General features: G+C 41.2%; 1 protein-coding gene across 1 annotated transcript in view; it reads right to left on the bottom strand.

Annotated features, from left to right (window-relative positions):
• The window catches only part of sirt1 (sirtuin 1), a 60,766-nt gene that overhangs the window by 18,130 nt on the left and 22,590 nt on the right, over window positions 1-20,046 (bottom strand). The window contains exons 2-4 of the mRNA XM_084321370.1: window positions 12,001-12,333; window positions 11,004-11,242; window positions 4,020-4,172 (exon numbers count right to left, since the gene is read on the bottom strand). Of these exons, the coding sequence (XP_084177496.1) occupies window positions 4,020-4,172; window positions 11,004-11,242; window positions 12,001-12,333 (725 nt within the window). The remainder of the gene's footprint in view (window positions 1-4,019; window positions 4,173-11,003; window positions 11,243-12,000; window positions 12,334-20,046) is intronic.

The following is a 20,046-nucleotide window of genomic DNA, read 5'->3' as shown; positions in this document are numbered from 1 at the left end:
GGTTGCGCGGCTCCCTGAGCATTTTATTTTGGGGGGAAAAGTGGCTCTTTTGATAGTAAAGGTTGCTGACCCCTGAACTAGTTTTAGGGAACTAGGTCCCCACCTCCCTAAAACAAGCCAGAGTCACGCCCCTCATAAAAAAACCAACCCTGAACCCCACCGTCATAGCCAACTATCGTCCTGTCTCTCTTCTCTCCTTCCTTTCTAAAACACTTGAACGTGCTGTATCCAACCAACTTACTGCTTATCTCTTACAGAATGACCTCCTAGACCGCAATCAGTCTGGCTTCCGGACTGGCCACTCCACAGAAACGGCCCTCATTGCGGTCACAGAGGCACTTCACTTAGCAAAAGCGAAAGGCCTCTCCTCTGTCCTGATTCTCCTAGATCTATCTGCAGCCTTCGACACAGTCAACCATCAGATCCTCCTCGCGGCCCTCGCAGGAATGGGAGTGGCTGGATCTGCACTGACATGGCTGACATCATACCTCAATGACCGCTCCTACCAAGTGTCATGGAGAGGGACTCTGTCGGCCACCCGCCCCCTCCGGACGGGTGTCCCCCAGGGCTCGGTCCTAGGACCCCTTCTCTTCTCCCTCTACACTAAATCACTGGGTAACATTATCACGTCTCATGGCTTCTCATATCATTGTTATGCCGATGATACTCAACTCTTCCTCTCCTTCCCTCCCTCAGATATCCACGGCCTGTCTGTCCGACATCTCCGCCTGGATGACGACCAACCACCTCAAACTGAACCTAAGCAAAACAGAATTGCTCCACCTGACGGCCAAATCCTCCCCCCTGACCGACCTCTCCATCACAGTCGAGAATGCAGCTGTGACCGCGTCGCCGACCGCCAAGAACCTTGGTGTTGTCCTCGACGACCAGTTGAACTTCTCTGCTCACATCGCAGCGACAACCAGAACCTGCAGATTCCTCCTGAGCAACGTCAGAAGGATACGCCCCTTCCTGACAAAAGAAGCCACCCAACTCCTCGTCCAATCAACAGTCATCTCCCGCCTCGACTACTGCAACGCACTGCTAGCTGGCCTCCCGGCCACTGCCACCAAGCCTCTTCAACTCATTCAAAACGCAGCGGCCCGCCTGATCTCAAACCTACCGAAGTCGGCCCATGTCACCCCACTTCTTAGGGACCTGCACTGGCTCCCCATTGCTGCACGTATCCGCTTCAAGGCCCTCGACCTAGCATACCGTGCGGCAAAGGGAACCGCTCCCGCCTACCTCCGGTCAATGGTCTCTAACTACACACCCTCAAGACCCCTACGCTCTGCATCTTCTGGCCGCCTCAGATCTACTCCTACCCAAGCTCCCGGAGGGTCATCAAAGAGAAGCCGCCTATTCTCAGTCCTTGCCCCACAATGGTGGAATGAACTACCCATCCCAGTTAGGACAGCCGAATCCCGTCCAATCTTTCGCCGTCGACTAAAGACTCACTTCTTCAACCATTATCTGAAATGATAAAAAAAAAAAAAAAAAAAATCTAACCCCGACTAACCTTACTGTCATGGACTTGTCCTAATAAACTAACCTACACTGTAACACGCAACACTTTGATGAACATTGTTACTCAGCTGATAGAGTTATACCCTTCTTGCTGTCTTGTCGCACAGAACTTGTAAGTCGCTTTGGATAAAAGCGTCAGCTAAATGACTAAATGTAAATGTAGTTGGACGGTTCCTTTAAACTTCAAATCAAACATGTCATACTGTCATTCAGCCGAACGCACAATTGGAGCTGGGCTTCCCACTCTCCAAGACATTTACAACAAGCGTTGCAGGAGCAAGGCTAAGAGAATACAGAATGTTTTATCTGTATTTTATTGTGATGTTCTTTTTTATGTTGAAACTTTCTGCTGCCTTGCTTGGCCAGATCGCTCTTGAAAGAGATTTTAATCTCAATGATGCTTATCTGGTTAAATAAAGGATTTGATTGATTGAATAATAAAAGACACACTAATAACACATATTTATTGGTAAAGAGATTTGCACTACAACTCATACCTCATTGCACCTTACCCTAAGTTGTACCTCATCCCATTGCTGCATTGTACTGTATTGTATTGTAACTCAGTTACTTTTTCTCTACTCTGCATTGTATATTGAACACTTTTGTTTTGTTTACACTTGTCTACGTACTTACTGACTATCGACTCTACTGGCTAAATGCTACTACTGCTGGCTAAGTGCTACTACTACTGGCTAAATGCCACTACTACTGACAGCTGCTAAATGCTACGGACTGTATGCTGCTAACTAAGGACTAATGCTACCAGCTACGAGCTGTCTAAATTGACCATCTGGTGGCTGTTTGTCAATGACAGTGGAGTATGAGCGTTTGGATGGGATATCCTAAATAAATAACGTTCAAGCAAGAGTCTGAATTGTTTCCTTTGGTCCGGTATGAAACAGTTGATCGCCTGCACCCTTCCAATGGGGAGATCTAGTTGACATATTGACAGCGACTGCTAGATAATTGGACATTATGGTTAGGGTACCTAGTGTATACTTTTACTCTGACCCTTTTACTTTTACTTACAGATCCTCATCTGCACCTTTGTTTACACCGTTTACTTTTCTCATATTTCTATATTCAGAGTTAATTATATAGTTTACACTGTATGTTTTTATATTCAGATATAATTGTATTGCCTATATTTATGTCTTTCTAGTTTCTACTATTATTACTAGGGATGCCCCGATCACGTTTTTTGCCACCGATACCGATCACCGATCGTCGTGAGCCATATCGGCCGATACCGATCCGATCGTTTTTGATTAAAAAGAAATTAAAAATTATTTTATATAAATTTTTTTTTTATTTTTTTTTTTTTTTTAATAAAATATATATATTATATAATTAGACTTGTACTTGTATTATCTGCGAGACATCGCCACCACGCAACAAGTCAAAATGCTCGCTATCTGCAAACAGCTCCACTGTCTGTGTGTACTCTAGTAGCCCAGCTCCAAAAAGGATTCTCCGGCGCTGCAGCGGGACCCTATTGGTAACGTTATGCTTTGGTCATTTCACATTCAGCAAGCCCTCAGCTCGAATACGCATTAAATCAATGTTATAAGACATTGATATCAAGAGCCATCTGTAGCTACTGCTAGCCGGCTAGATGACGTTAAGACAGAACTTTAGTTCAATGGGACATTTCGTTTTGAACAGTAAACTAACGTCAGCTAACGCAAGCTAACGCAAGCTACCGGAGGTATGAACATGGACTACTAGATTTTCTGGATCATTTGTTGATATCAGGAACTATCGGTAGCTAGCCGGCTAAATACCAATGCCTACTAAACGTGAATAGTTGACTGGGTAATTTTGTTTAAACAGTAACGATAGCTAGGTAGCTAACGTTAGCGCAGGTCGAATGCACTACAGACTCGAGCAGAGGAGCCGCACCTCTTTGTTTACAAACTCTACACGGGGGGGGGCGGGGCTAGGGAGGAGGAGCAGTTTGCAGGTCCTGTGCGTCTGAGACAAGCGAGTGAGATATCCACTTGATCAGTTTCCGCGATCGGCGAATATGACTCATTATCGGAATTCCCCGATCGCATATTTACCGTATACTGATTATCGGCCGATAACGATCGGTGGCCGATCGATCGGGGCATCCCTAATTATTACCCTGCCCATACCTGTACCTCCCCTCCCCCATGCTGCTATGACTTTTACTTATAGTATAAATATTCAGATTTAAATTCTTTATTGCCTATATTTATTGTAACATAATATAACTGATAGGGCATACAGACCATCATCTGCACCTTTGTTTAACACCGTTTATTCTCTCATATTTTTATATTCAGATCAAATTTTATTGCCTATATATATTTATGTCTTTCTACTATTACCCTGCCCATACCTCCCCTCCCCCATGCTGCTATGACGCTGAATTTCCCCAAGGGGATCAATAAAGGAATATCTTATCTTATCTCTGTATCAAAGCAATGGGAGTCCGTCTAACTGAACAGAAACGATCCACAAACCTTGGCAAACTTGAAGAAGGGCCTTGGGTCTCTTCTGAAGTACTCAATATCAAACATCGCTTGAGGGTCTGGAAGATCCGGGAAATCCACAGCAAGCCTTGCATAAATACCGTCCCTGGAACGAAAGTCTGGTATTCCACATGAGACGGACACCTAGAAGAAAGAGTAGAAACGCTTCAGTCTTCAGCGAAAAGATTCACTTTCACACCAGAGCTTAATAGTAGAGATGCACAGACACCATTTTATCAGCCAGTGTCCACTAAGTACCGCTGCTGTCCTATTACTTTTTATTGAGTATTATATTTTAAGATTTATTTTTTTTGGCGTTTTTATCGCTTTATTGCTACTGGGCAGTCCAGTAGAGAGAGACAGAGGAGGAATGGGAGACAGAGTGGGGGGAAGACATTCGGCAAATAACGATGGGTTCGGGAGTCGAACCCGGGTCGGCCGTGTCGCGGCTGAGCGCGCTATGTGGTTCGCCACTGGGGCGCCCCCTTTATTGAGTATTATTGAGATAATATAACCCATGTTTGTATGATAGCATGTACAATAATGCTGTATATATATATATTAATTCTTACTGTATATATATTTTTTTTTATCCACTTTTTCTCCCATTTTTCTATATTTTCCCCCATCCCAATTTCGTATCATCCAATTCAACCCTCCCCTGTCACGAACGCTGTTTCTTGCCTCCCACAAGCCGGCTGCAATGTGGACTAAGTCATACATAGCACAAGTCCCCTCCGGTACTTGAGGTAACAGCAGTCGCATCTTTTCACCTGCGCAGCTCGATCTCTCAGTGGCGAGGAGTAACGCGTGGGAGGCTCACGCTGCCCCCGACACTTCCTGATTCTACTGCGCAGGCGCACCAACCGACCTGTAGGAGTCGCTGTCCACAACGCCCGATCCCCACCCATCAGTTTCCCACCCCCTAATACGGCCAATGTGTATTAGTACGGACAACCAGCTAAACTGAAAGCAAATGTGGAGCGCTGGGCTCGAACAGGCAAGCCCAGCGTCTCCAGATTTCGTGGCGAGCGCCTTGCCCACTACGCCACGTAGCCGCCCTTTCTTACTGTATATATATATATCTATCCACATCTGTCTGTTATACCTGCATAGGGTGTAACGGTACGCGTATCCGTACCACCTCGATGTGGTCCTCCGGCACAGTACGCGCTGTGCACCGAATGATTACAACGGTACGGAACCTTTTTTTGCGGAACATAAATCCCCTCATCCCAAATATAATGTGCACAACTAACCGGATGTCGTTTGTTCATCCCACGCAGCCACGCTGAAGGATAGCTGTAATTCATCATAGCATATTAGCCTTAGTATGGCGAGTACAATACTAACTGACAAGCCAGAGCTAGAAGATGCTCCCACAACATTCAATTCTCCCATTTGGGATCATTTCGGATTCCCAGTTAACGACAGTAATGGACAAAGACAGGTGGATCGCACTAAAGCTACGTGCCGGCTAGCCCACTTTCGTGACTGTGATGCAAGCCTTGCATCACAGTCACGAAAGGGGCTACGTGCCGGCATTGTTCAACTTTATTGCAAACTTTATCACGCATTTGAAACAGCATCACCCGAATGTGAATATCACTGGTACAAGGAAGAAACAGACCCCAGTGCAAACCCAGCTGCCCGTGGCATTCAAGCAGCATCTCGCTATTAACCTGTTCCACCTGTGGAATATTTTCGCCTAAAATATATACCTAGTAGGTAAATGGAATATTGCTCCACTTCTACAAGGACCATTTGCATATTCTTGGTATCTAGGGACATCTATGCTGCCCTGTCAAGGCAGACCGCAGTAACTCAAAAAAAGTCAGAATTGAGTTATGAGTAGGGCGGTTAGGTGGTCGAGCGGAGATTGCGTTCGTCACCAGCCCCGGAGCTGTGAGCTTGGTTCGCCTGTTCGAATCCAGCTCACAGCTCCGGGGTTGTCACCAGCTTGGCTGGCCGTCTGCACTGATACAATTGGCTGTATCAGAGGGTGGGAGAAGCTGGCGGGGTGGGTCCGGGTCGTTGTAAACAGCGACTCCTACAGTTCGGTCGGGGCGCCTGCTAAGCGCGGATTGGACGTGAGGGGGATAGTGTGGTCCTCCCACACGCTACGCCCTCTCAATGAGAATCCGCGCTGCCAGGTGAAAAGAAGCGGTGATTGGCTGGACGTGTGTCGGAGGAAGCACGTGGTAGCCTCCACTCTCCCAAATGATCTGACTGTGGGGGGTAAAGCGCAGCGACCAGGAAGGGACTGGGAATTGGCATACGACTAACATTGGGATGGGAGAAAATCGGAGGAAAAATGGAGGGGGAAAAAGACCAATAAAAAAAAAAAAAAATTTAGTTATGAGTGAAATTGAACTTGTCAATAAATGTTTTATCTTGTGACCAAGTTTCAGATGTTAATGTCGCTCAGTTTTGGATATGGGGTTTTAAAAACTGCAGTAACTACAAAATCACACTCAAAAACCAGGCAGACCGCAGTAACTTCCAAACAGTGAAAAATGGCTTCAAAGTGTTTTGACTTGCCATCCAAAATGTGTTATAGGTAGATAGATGATAGTACCCAGATTTAACATGTATTAATGAAGTAATCTTTAGGCATACAAAAATATGACATAATTATTTTAATTAACCCCCAAAAAGCAGATACTGCACTCTGCTGCACAGTTCCCTTAAATAATTATACAGGTAATGTACAGGCAAAGTGCAGTAACTTCAAATACAATGTTGTTTTCCCTCCAGCTTTCATAACTTAACCTAGCCATTTTGAAAATGAAATTTAACACCTGAATATATTGGAATGATGATGATCCAAATAAAATGGCTAGGTTAAGTTATGAAAGCTGGAGGGAAAACAACATTGTATTTGAAGTTACTGCACTTTGCCTGTACATTACCTGTATAATTATTTAAGGGAACTGTGCAGCAGAGTGCAGTGTCTGCTTTTTGGGGGTTAATTAAAATAATTATGTCATATTTTTGTATGCCTAAAGATTACTTCATTAATACATGTTAAATCTGGGTACTATCATCTATCTACCTATAACACATTTTGGATGGCAAGTCAAAAAACTTTAAAGCCATTTTTCTCAGTTTCACTTTTTTGAAGTTACTGCGGTCTGCCTTGACAGGGCAGTATGGACCTCAGGGAATGTATTCACAGTGTCAGAAATATTGTGTCTATTACTAGGCTTGCTTAATTGTGATGAAACGAGAATATGAATTATGATTTTTCTTTGCATCTTTGACAGTGAATAACACCATGATAATAATGACCAAACTTAAACTGCCACTGATCTCGTTCAGTACCCTCTTGAGATCACGTGTAAAAGAAATCTAAGGAAATTAATAAAGGGAAGATGATTAAACCGAAGGTTCTGTAGATACAGTACTGAATTCTCCCATCCGGACCAATGCAATTTGAAATATTATTATAGAATATAATGCTTATAAATTACCTTATTATAGCCAATTCAAATGCCCGAGTTCAATTTGGATTTAGTATCACCAGGCGTGCATAAGAACAGATAATGATATCTACTGTAATTTACTGTATTTTTTAATTTTCACCACAGTGCAACCATTTTGAAACTAATTTCAGATCCAATTGTTGCTACATGCTAATAGGCAGAAGAAACTAACTGCGTTTCAATATTTGTCAAATTTTACCTTTTGTGGCTTATTATCCAGAATAATAACAGTTATTGACATAATTCATTCAGAACGCTGAACCCCCCTAGAACTTGCCAGGAAGTGTAGTTCGGAATAATTCCAACGCTGATCCACAGCTATGCATGCCCTCGACAAAATGGCCGCAAAAGAACTACAATTCCCATGGTTCGAAAGTTTCAAAATGGTCGCCGTCTTGGAATAGACTTCAGCAAATCGAGAAGGTAAAACTATCTGGCACTTTTAACCTATTGCTAAACTAACGTATTGATGATAATATACATTCTACATGCTTTTATGACATGTTAGTGATGTTAATACTTGAATACGTTTGATTTTAAAATCGCAAATCTTTTTGCAACACTGAAAAATATTGATTTATGATCAGATGCAGTTTTTGGACCGGATCCGGTCCCGTCGGGTGGAACAGGTTAATTCAGACCGGGCCAAAGCAATAACAAACGCCATAGGTGTTTTTATAGCAGCAGATCTGCGACCATACTCCGTTGTCGAGAACACAGGGTTTAAGCACATGTTAAAGGTAATAGAGCCCCGCTACCTAGTTCCCTCTCGTCCGTATTTCAGCCAGCAAGTCATACCAGGCTCTGTATAAACAAGCACACGCTACAGTTGTCCACGACTTATCCAAGGCATCTGCTATATAATAATCTTCAGATTTACTTAAGTGTTATTAGTAGGTTACAGCAGTAAGCTTAGTTTGCTCAGTAAATTATGGCCAATTCGTTTTATATTGTTTAAGGCGAGACACCCCAGGTGAATAGGCAAATATACTTTTTGTTGATTTTGAGATTGTTATATTTTGCTTCCTAAACATGTCTTCTATGAAACTAGTGACAATAAAACGTCAATAACACACATTTAGTTGTTTATTTTACTTCATTTTGCCTTATTGCATCCATAAATGTACACATATTTAATGGTGAAGTGCCTCATTTGCATATATAAACATAAATTTCAGAAAACTTGCAATATATTTTTTCTTAGTTTATATGTACATTAGTTTATATGTACATAACAAACTGGGAAAGTTTCATAGTGATATCCATTTAAATATTTTTGCCTATTAGGGGGTACTAGCCTGTGTGTAGTTCTGTTCAGTTCAATAACATCATTATTATTATTATTCAGTTATCAGGCATGTGTTTAGGTTGTCTATTACTAATGGTTTGATTAGGTATTGCGTTTGTAAAAATCTGTTAAAAAAAAAGTATGGCATTTTACAATACAGAACTTTGAAGGCGTTTTCCCAAAAAATCGTTTTAAGAGTTTTTCCTCATACTCTGAGCCAGACATTTCCACTTCAGTAGCACTCACATACACCAAACCTTCCAGTTCTATTCATATCTATGTTCTGAAGGTATTTACAGAAGGGTTTGTTGATATCGCATTCATACCCTGATTTATATCACATTTTGGCGAAATATGGAATTTTACCATAAAAATGAACTGAATGGAGTATTTTCTGATTTATGGAGTGATAAAAAGAGATATCCAAAATCCCCTCTGTAATAACCTTTGGCTCTAATATGTCAACAAAATGAAACTATAATTTTGAAAATGGCTTTATCCAATGTTCAGATTTCTGTCCTGGAATGATATGCAAATTAGTGCATATTTAAGTAGATCATGCCTCACGAGTCATGTGCATATTTAAACATACCATTTCAGAAAACTTGTAATACAAAAAAGTCTTGTCTTAATATAAGTAATCAACTGGGGAAGTTTCATTGTGATATCCATTCGTTATTTTTTTTTATACCATATTCACCTGTAGTGTCTCTCCTTAATACAGTTAAATAAATAGATAAATGAAAAGAAAATATTCTTTTTGTATTTCCCCGCCCCCCCCCCCCCCCCCCCCCCCCCCCCCCCCCCCCCAGCTGAGGATGTTTAGGCATAAGACGGTGATTTATTAGATAGGCAATTTCTGTATGGCAAGGACAACCTGTATAAGAACGATGCAATTTTCTTTTATTATTACTTTTCTTTTTCTCTTTTTGTTTACTGTATTTTTCATTTATTTGAGGTATTGTGTGGTTGTCATGTATTGTATGTATGTTTGCATGTATATAATGTTGTTGAACCTTAAAAAAACAATAAAAACTATTTAAATAATATAATCCTTTTTACATATCTGTAGTAGATACTGATCTATATCTGTACATATCCCTTATCTTACTAGTTACACTGCTGGCCAGTATGACTTACTACCATATTGTCTCTATACCTGCATCACTGTACATATTAATATTACAACTCTGTACATATATCTGACTAGCAGAAATTTCCCCAAGGAGATCAATAAAGGAATATCTTATTTTAGTACTAATTTATATATTTCATACCCAGTTTTATTACCTGTACACCTGTATATTACTATTGCACTTTACAGTTACATTTGCATTCCGGTTGGATGCCACACTAATATTCGTTGTACTGTACTTGTGCTGTATAATGACAAAACATTCAAATCTAATCTAATGTTTAGAGAGTTCTACCATTTTTCCCTATGTGAGAAAGGCAGAAAATACATTTTATTTAATTTCTTAACATGGTACAAGTGAATCTTGGTCTCAGACTATGGAATTAAGAAAGCTCTCCAATACCATTACTTTTTTGCCTGGTATCACTCCCGTATTTAGATACCAGTATTGGTGCCTACGTTGCAACACTAATACAGTTTGAGCCAGAGAATAACCAGTGTCATCACACTAGGGCTGAGGCCAAACGTTCAAACCTTCGTTCGTTACTTTGGCGTACAAATCTTAATTAATGGGTTTGAACCTCCGCTTTTTAATTTCTTTTTAATTTTTACATTTTCGTTTACATTTTTTAAATTTATTTTACACTAAAAATATATATCAGAATGTGATATATATCAGAATATCACAGTACTATATTGTGTTTACAATTATTTGAAAGTCACGTGCAAACACAGACACAACAACAGTCTAGTCGAGATGAGGAGGGGTCACAGTCATACATTATCAGGAAATTAATCAATCATGCAAAAAAAAGAGTTGAGTGACTCACACTCACCGGTCTTATTTTCATAATACAACGTTTCCGAATGGACGCTTGGATTAAACCAAGTAATGCACTGCAGTGATGCTGAATTTTCCCAGCGGAACACAAGTTACTTATGAGCAAATTTTTTGCATGATTAAAAACGATGGTTCAAACGTCCGTTTGAAAAACCCTGGCGAACGTTCAAATCCCAAAAACAGGCTTCGGGGACAGCTCTACATCACACTGCGAACGCACACATACCCCAGCACCGGTCAGCACAAGGATATTCTTGCTCTCGTGGAGCAGCCTGACCACGTCCTCCAGGGTATTGATATCCTTGCGCTTCTTCCTCTTTGGGGGCTCCGAGATGTTGATGATGATCTGCCACAGCGTCATGTCGTCCAGGTCGGGGGGGAGCACGGTCTCCGGCAGCAGGTCCTTCAGAATGGTCCTAGGATCAGTCTCTCTCAAGATGTGTTGTTGGATGAAGCTGTACGACCCTGTAGGCAAGGACACAACATCACACAACATAATTTCCCAGTCCAAGATGAAGTGTTGTAGTACTCGAGTTCTGAGTCCTGGACTGATTCAGTACTCGTGACTCGACTTGAGCACTGACTGCATTGTCGTCGGTGCAGACGAGGATACATATTTGTTTTTATTTCTCTTTGTAATAGGCCCCAATCATTTGGCATGAGATATTGATGGCTAGTGCATTTGTTTGGCTATTGTGTCACAAAGTAAATAAACCGTGAAATGGTGACCGCTGTGTCATTTATGTTTAATGTAGACCTATTTTTATTTGTATGTCAGCTCTTTGACTGCCAGAGTGGAGTGGACTCAACCTTGATGACTTGGACTCGGACTAGGGTAATGGGGACTTGACTCCGACTCTTCTTTGGTGACTTGGACCCGAACACTCGGGACTCGAGACTCAACCTTGAGATTTAGTGATCCAAATACAACACTGCCAAGATGTAGGGCTGGGTGATTAATCCAGTTTCAACTTCAATTATGATGTTAGCTTCCCACGATCATGAAAACAAGATAATCAAGATGAAATTATTATTGTGCCGCATGCCGTGTTACTCTCATTTCATCTCGTGTTGTAAATAGAGTGCAGTGAGTGCACCTTTCTTTCACATCAGTGCGCTCCGCCCCCAGTGACGGCCTCACAGGCATCAACGTGACGGCCTCACAGGCAGAACGTGATAGCCTTACAGGCAGATGTTAGTTGAATCCAGCTAGGAAACGTTACCTATTTGTGGTTGAGGTGTCCAGTCACTAGAGCTTGCATGCGAGGACCGGTCGTCCTCCTCAGTGAGGTGTTCAGGAGTCTCAGCAAACCTGTCGTCCTCCTCAGTGAGGCGTTCAGGAGTCTCAGCGAACCTGTCGTCCTCCTCAGTGAGGCGTTCAGGAGTCTCAGCGAACCTGTCGTCCTCATCAGTGAGGCGTTCAGGAGTCTCAGCGAACCTGTCGTCCTCCTCAGTGAGGCGTTCAGGAGTCTCAGCAAACCCGTCGTCCTCCTCAGTGAGGCGTTCAGGAGTCTCAGCGAGACCGTTTGAAGGAAGCTCATCATGCCTGTGAAAATCTGCAGCAAAAACATAAATAGATATCAGTAACTGAATAATGATTAACTAACAATGTAATCATTCAGATCACCATCTGAGGAATGTGGCACATAACACTTAACTCAAATGTCACTCACACATGATTCACATTTTTTTTATATATATATTTTTTAAACAAACACAAACATAACATAAAATTAGATATACAAGCATTAATTAACAGTGCACATCCAATGAAATCACCATTTAAATAAATATATTATACAAGATATACACCTAATACTTGCTATATATGCTCTCGCTCGCTCCCCCCCCCCGGGCCCCTCCTTGGATTATCCACCCATTATCATTCGCTCCTAACCAGGCACTACAATTCATATGCTAGCTTTTATTCTCTCCACCACTTCTAACCACATTGTAATTTTGGATTCACTGAGACCCAAAATTCTTGCTGTAGATATTTCTAGATAAATCACTTCGAGATATGTAAGAATCCAGACCTTCCGGCACATTTTTTCCGGTTGAAACCATTGTGATGCTAGGGCTGGGCGATATGGAAAGAAATCATATCGCGATAAAGATATGATAATTTTATTTTATTTCTCGATATCGATAATTATCGAATTGTTATAAGTATAAAAAAACATATAAAAAAAATTAAAAAAAACATTTTTTATTTATTTTTTTAACAACAGATGTATGTTTATTTTGCAGCAATTCTTTGTCATTGCCGCCATCTTTAGTGTTACATCCCCTCACACTCCAGTTCTCAGGCTGCAGCTGGTTTAAAAGCTAACGTAAACCGGCTTCTCTGCTGGCTGTGGCTCCAGAGGAGTTGAACAGTTCTGGCTCTGCTAGTTTATTTTCGATCTTTTGGCGCTTTTTTGGTGGACAAACCACCGCACATGTGCACTGTGACTCGTGACTGGAGTCTAGTTCTGCTAGCACACATAGCCTACTGTGTACAGACGGTTTCAAAATGTATTTTAAATTAGAAAGCATACAAAATAAATGGACAAGAGAAAAAGAAATCTGAATTTGGTCAGTATTGTCATTTGGACAAGCACAGCCATTACTTTAAGTTGCAGGCAAGAAAGACAAGTCTGTCCACTGTCTCTGGTTTTAAAACTGCCCTGTTGCAGGTAAAAAAACAAAAACAAAAAAAAACAATTTTTTGATTTTTTTTTAAATTTCGATATTCGATATCGATTATTAAAATATATCGCGATATTTATCGTTATCGTTATATCGCCCAGCCCTATGTGATGCTATCAGCTTTTTAGCCGCTGTGATACCAGATAAAACCAATCTCTTTAGCTGTATAGGGACTGCAAACTCAAAAACATCATTTAACAGTAATACAGAGGGGTGTACAGGTATATTAAAAGTTAAAGGGGAACTATCTTATAAATGGCATTTTTCAGTGTTTAGCATTGTTTCCTAGCTATGTGGACTTCTATTAATATGATCTATGTCTCTAATTCTCATATTGGCGCATTCTTCCAATTCTCCTCTCACAATATTCACCCTCACTGAACTGAGTCATCTGAAAATGTGCTGATTTGTGATGTCAGAGAGACACCGCTGCATGATAATGTTCAGGCGAGGCAGTGGTTTACCATTGTGGTTGGAGCCCAGGCTCAAAACGGCTTAAGATCTTGAGGTAGAAAAATGCGGTTGAGGACTTGATTAGAAATACAAAACAATGAATTAAAAAAAATAAAAAATTACAGAGGTGTTCCATAAACTCACAGGAATTGTGTAAAAGTGCCCAAATAGTGAAAGAAATAGTAAAATAGTTCCCCTTTAAGAGATTTGATAATTGCTGGTAGGGCTGTCTTAGGCCATGGTTAGACTGGTGTTTTTGTGGCGTTTTTTTATACGTTTTTGAATACGTTTCATGTCCCTATTACACAGAAATGAGTTTGGCGTTTTTTTGTAGATACGGCTGAAACGCTAAATTGTGTTTGCGTTTTGGAGAACCGCTAAAAAACGCGCCGACAACAGCGTGTAGTCTGCATGAGCCGTTGTTGCGAAAACGCCCATGCGCAGTAGATACCATCTGCGTGCCCTTCCGGTGACAACAGAGTGTGTGTGTGTGTTTGGGACAGAGGCAGAGCTGTCCCAAATAGCTGCAGCTACCATGTGTTGTCAAGTTATTGTTATAAGGATCCCAGTCCAAGCTACAACAGTCTGCATTCCCTTAACAATTGTTTGTATTGAGCCGTATTGTATTGTACCCATATGCAAAGTTTACATCCATTCATTCTGCTAGCATTACCGATTGCATGAGCAGCTGGCTAACGTGAGCTATCAGATCCTGTTAGCTCAAAGCTCCTCTTTCAACTTAACAAGCATTAAACAAAATGGCCCAGTCATCTATTCACCTTTGTTTAATACACACAGCGTTGTCTCTAATGTTATCTAACTACTGATAGCTCTCGATATCATCAGTTTGGTGCTGGCTAAATAGCGTGAGCTAACGTTAGCTTCTAGCCACAATGCTATACTGTTATAATGGCATACTCCATTGACGTTAGCATGCAGCTAACAATGCTACCGATCTTTTTTTAGACTAAACTATCCGCTCTTGGTGGTCACTTGTGTTGTTAGTTTTGTTTCATCAACAAATGACAGGCAGAACACACAGTGAATGTATCCGTTTTGTTTATTGCACTTTTATTAGGCTTTGCTGAAAAAGAATTGCTGCATTGAGTAAATAGGCAAGATGGTGGCGCCCATAGGAGTCTGCCTTGTTGACATTTTCTTTGCTGGAGCTACCAGGAAGTGTATTGGCACATTCAAGTTCTGATTGGTTGAAATTGCCTTCATGTTCGCCACCTACTGCCACCTACTGCTTTGGCAGTGTACTACATCAGTGTGCTCAGGTGACAAAAACAAAAAAAAAACGAAAGTGTGACTCGAGGCGCAGGACGTCGCGGCGAAACGCGTATGACAATGAAACAAAAATGAAACGAAAGGTGTAACCGCAGCCTTAAATACTTCGAAGCTTCGTTCGATGGCACAAGCTTTGAACATTAAAAAAAAAATCGAAGTTTATATATTAAAAAAAAGCTTTTACTTTTTATTTTATTTTATTTTTACTTCTGTGTGTGTGTGCGTGTGCGTGTGCGTGTGTGTGTGTGTGTGTGCATGGGGCCATTGGGTGGGGCCGGGGGACAAATACACTGGAGGAAAGTAACCCAGCTCAGCACTGCCCAAATTATATCATCACTATTGCCTGTTTGAAGGATATCATCCTCAAACACATATACACCACCTACACGCCTATTCTCAGTCCTTGCCCCACAATGGTGGAATTAACTACCCACCCCAGTTAGAACAGCCGAATCCCGTCCAATCTTTCGCCGTCGACTAAAGACGCACTTCAACCATTATCTGAAAAGATATTAAAAAAAATTAAAAAAATCTAACCCTAACTAACCTTACTGTCATGCACTTGTCCTAATAAACTAACCTACACTGTAACACGCAACACTTTGATGAATATTGTTACTCAGCTGATAGAGTTGTATCCTTCCTGATGACCTGTCGTACAGAACTTGTAAGTCGCTTTGGATAAAAGTGTCAGCTAAATGACTAAATGTAAATGTGAATGTAAATGCCTTGTATAATTCCACACATAAGAAAGAAAGATACTGGGATGAATAAACAAAATAGGAAATAAAATGTAGAAATGCATGCAATACATAAATAAATATGAATCTCCATATATGAAATAGAACATTTAGATAAGGTGCTACTGAGATGTTTTGGTGAGTTCTTTGTTTTTTTGTGGAAGTAGCCCTTCTTAAAAATGCATGAACATTCACTGATAATTGGTCTGTAGTGGAGTCTACAAGGTCTACATTGCCGGACCATGTAGAATCCGGACCTTGTAGACTGACATAATTCTGTGCATAGTTTAGTCTACACAGGCCATATTTCAAATAATCAAAATCTTACTTCATTCATCTTAAACATTCTTGATTTGGGGGATTGGTAGTTCCCATGAAATCTGAAGTTGTTCAAATGACAACAGCGATCCACCTTGAATTAAATCACACAGCCGTGTTGGCTGCGTCAGTCACGAAAGGGGCTACTTAATTCATTAATCCAATCCACTTTATTTATAGAGCACATTTAAAAACAACAAAGTTTACCAAAGTGCTGTACAAGTCCCACAACATAAGATAAAGAAAATATTAAAAAAATATTAAAAATATTAAAAAAATAATAATAATTAATTACATTTTTTTTTAAATTCGAAGCTTCGAATTAAAATCGAAGCTCGGCCCCGAAGCATCGATTGCCAAAAAAAAATCAAAGGTCAGCCCTAATTGCTGGGTCACTTCTTTCCAGAATATCTTAACTGTCCGAGGACTTGACATGGACCACACACATTAACAGTGTTGTGAAGAAGGCACGACAACGCCTCTACTTCCTCAGGCGCCTAAGGAAGTTCCAAGTCAGCCAGAAGATCCTTAAGAACTTCTACTCATGTACAATAGAGAGCATCTTGACCGGCAACATCACCTCCTGGTTTGGGAATAGCACTGCACAAGACCAAAGCAGACTACAAAGAGTGACACGTTCAGCCGAACGCACAATTGGAGGGGGGCTCCCCACCCTCCAGAACATTTACTACAAGCGTTGCAAGGGCAAGGCTAAGAGAATCATTAAAGACTCCAGTCACCCGAACAACTGCCTCTTTGAACTGCTGCGGTCAGGCAAGCGATACAGGAGTCTCAAGGCGAGCACAGAAAGACTCAGAAGAAGCTTCTATCCCCAGGCCATCAGGCTGCTAAACGAACAATGAATGAACACTACACAACAACAACCACCAAACGCACATAGCACACACATCCACACGCACACACTCACTTTAAACAAACACACTGTAGCACCCACTCCACACACTTATAGCACACACCCACTTTAAACAAACACACTGTAGCACCCACTCCCCACACTTTATATTTATGGATGAAGGATTGCACTACAACTCGTACACCTTACTGTAAATTGTACCTAAAATTGTACCTCATCCCATTTCTGCTTTGCACTAGATAGTACTGTACATTAGTACACTGCATAGTATTGTGTATTGTATATTATATGGTAACTCAGAACATTGTACATATGTCTATACCGAACACTGTGACCTCATTTTCTTCTTCTAAATTCATGCTATATTATGTTATTATGTTATTTGATACTATCTTGTCTAGCACAGTCTCTGGAGCGTAACAGTAAGAAGCATTTTGTATGAAAGTATTCTGTACTTCTGTATGACAACTATTAAAGAACTTGAACTTGGTGGGCAATCCCAGTACATGTGCATAAATGTACCCTCATCCCCATTTGTACATAAGGAGCATCTGGAGTCTTGTTTAAGACCCATTCTGTTCAGTCTTATAGGAGTCAGGTATGTCCTATGAATTTAGTTAAGATTGATTTGTTGATGGTCCGGGTTACGTGACGCAAGTCGAACATTTGCCCAGGCTTCTTGCCAATCAAAAAATTTATTTCCAGGTCTGGTTTATCCCTCCTCCAGACTGAGTCTAGATGGAGGATTTCATACGAGGACGTTAGTAATTGATGATAAAAATCTCTCTTTCATAGAAGAATTTGTGGTATCTGTGGTGTACAATTGGTATCCTTAATGGGACACCATGAGCCTTCAAACATAACAATAACTGTGCGTAAAAATAATATGTGGAACTGGTGAGATTACATTTTTTGTGTATTTCCTACGAAAACCCTGTTTGTTGAAAACATCTCCTAATGTGTGTATGCCCTGCTTTTCCCATCTAGGGAATCTTATTGGTCGTTTTCCAATCAGGAGTGCATTGTTATTGAATACGGGAGTATGATTATGCCATTTATGTGGGTTAGAATTTTTTTTTGTGTTTCACACCATATCCGGATCGCATGAGTAATAAATGGGGCCAAATTTCAGTTCGCATTGTTTAATTGATAATTTGGTGTACATACTATGTCCTGCAGTCTATGTGGTGCTACTATATTTACTTCTAAATTTCTCCAGGATACTGATGCTTGGGGATCAAACCAGGTTGTCAGTGGTCTTAAAGTGTACGCCTTAAAATAGTGGAAAAAAATCTGGAAATGCCATACCTCCGTCGGCTTTGTTTCTCTGTGCGGTGGATTTTTTTTTTTTTTTTTTAACTTTGACCAGTCATCTGGTTCTTTTCGCGTTTATCGCTTTTTCTGGTCAAGTATGACCGACAGAAACAGGTTGAATGGGGGTATAGATGGGGGGAAAGACACTCTGAGAAAGTACGGCTTGTCCGGGAGTCGAACTCGCTACCCCAGATCCGTGACGCGCACGGTTGTCCCCGACGCCGAAATAGCGTTCGAGGTACGCGGTGAGCTACTGGAGCTCCCCTCGCGGTGGATCTTTTTATAGGTGGTGGTTTGTTATTCCAAATAAATCTGTATGCGGAAGAGTAATTTTTTCCAGTAACCATCTGGAGGGGGTAACGGTAGCATTGAGCTGATGAAGTTGATTCTAGGTAGGACATCCATCTTAACTATTGATACCCGTGCCTGTACTGAGTTTTTAAGTTTTGACCACCTGTCAAAGTCGTATTTGATTTTATTTTGGATTTGTATGTAATTGTGCTTCACCGTTTGGCTTATGGTAGGGAATACTTCAACTCCCAAACATCTAAAGTGTTTAACCATTGGTATTTCTTCTGGAAGGAGTATATATTTTTTTTCAGGGGCGTTAAGTGGAAGAAAAGCCGACTTTGGCCAATTTATCTTAAATCCTGATAGATCGCCAAAGTCATCAATCAACTTGAGAAGATGAGGCATTGCGGTGTTAGGGTTTTGCATGAACAGTATTACGTCGTCCGCATATAAACTAATTTTATGTTGTGTGCCCTTGATTACGATTGGTTCTATGGATTGGGATTGTCTTATATATTGTGCTAAAGGCTCTAATGATAAATCGAATAGTCCGGGACTAAGAGGGCAACCCTGTCTAGAAGAGCGTGATACCGGAAAGATTTCGGAGGTGATTATACCTGTTGTAATCATGGCCGATGGGTCTTTGTATAATACTTTAATCATATCAATCAATCAAATTTATTTGTATAGCACGTTTAAACATGACGCTTGTCAACCAAAGTGCTTCACATAGCTAAGCTAAGTACAAAGAAAAGTATAAAATAAACAGAAAAATTAAATAAAATCAACGGATAGACAAAGGAAAAACAGAACACCACGTCAACAAGTACGGCAAGAGTCAAAGTGAGTCAGGGAAGGCCAGGCGATATAGGTGGGTTTTGAGTTTTGATTTAAAAGACTCGATGGAGGGGGCAGATTTGATGGACATGGGGATGCTGTTCCAGAGGTCAGGGGCTGCGACCGCAGACTTGAAGTTAGACCTACGAGTGGTTAGGAGACCCTTATCAGCCGATCTGAGGGCCCTGGCGTTGGTATAGGCCGGGGGTGAGGAGGTCTGCTAGGTAAGCAGGGGCTTTACCATTTAGGGCTTTATAAACCATTAAGAGGACCTTGAAGTCTATTCTAAAGCGCACCGGGAGCCAGTGGAGGGAGGCAAGTACAGGGGTGATGTGAGCTCTCTTCCGGGTACCTGTGAGCAGTCTAGCGGCAGCGTTTTGGGGGAGTTGTAGACGGGCTATGGTGGATTTATTTAGCCCCAGGTACAGGGAGTTACAGTAGTCTAAGCGTGAGGATATGAA

Source organism: Notolepis coatsorum, assembly GCF_963971535.1.
Source record: "Notolepis coatsorum genome assembly, chromosome: 9".
Classification (NCBI taxonomy): Eukaryota; Metazoa; Chordata; class Actinopteri; order Aulopiformes; family Paralepididae; genus Notolepis; species Notolepis coatsorum.
This window is presented reverse-complemented; position numbering and strand designations above follow the sequence as displayed.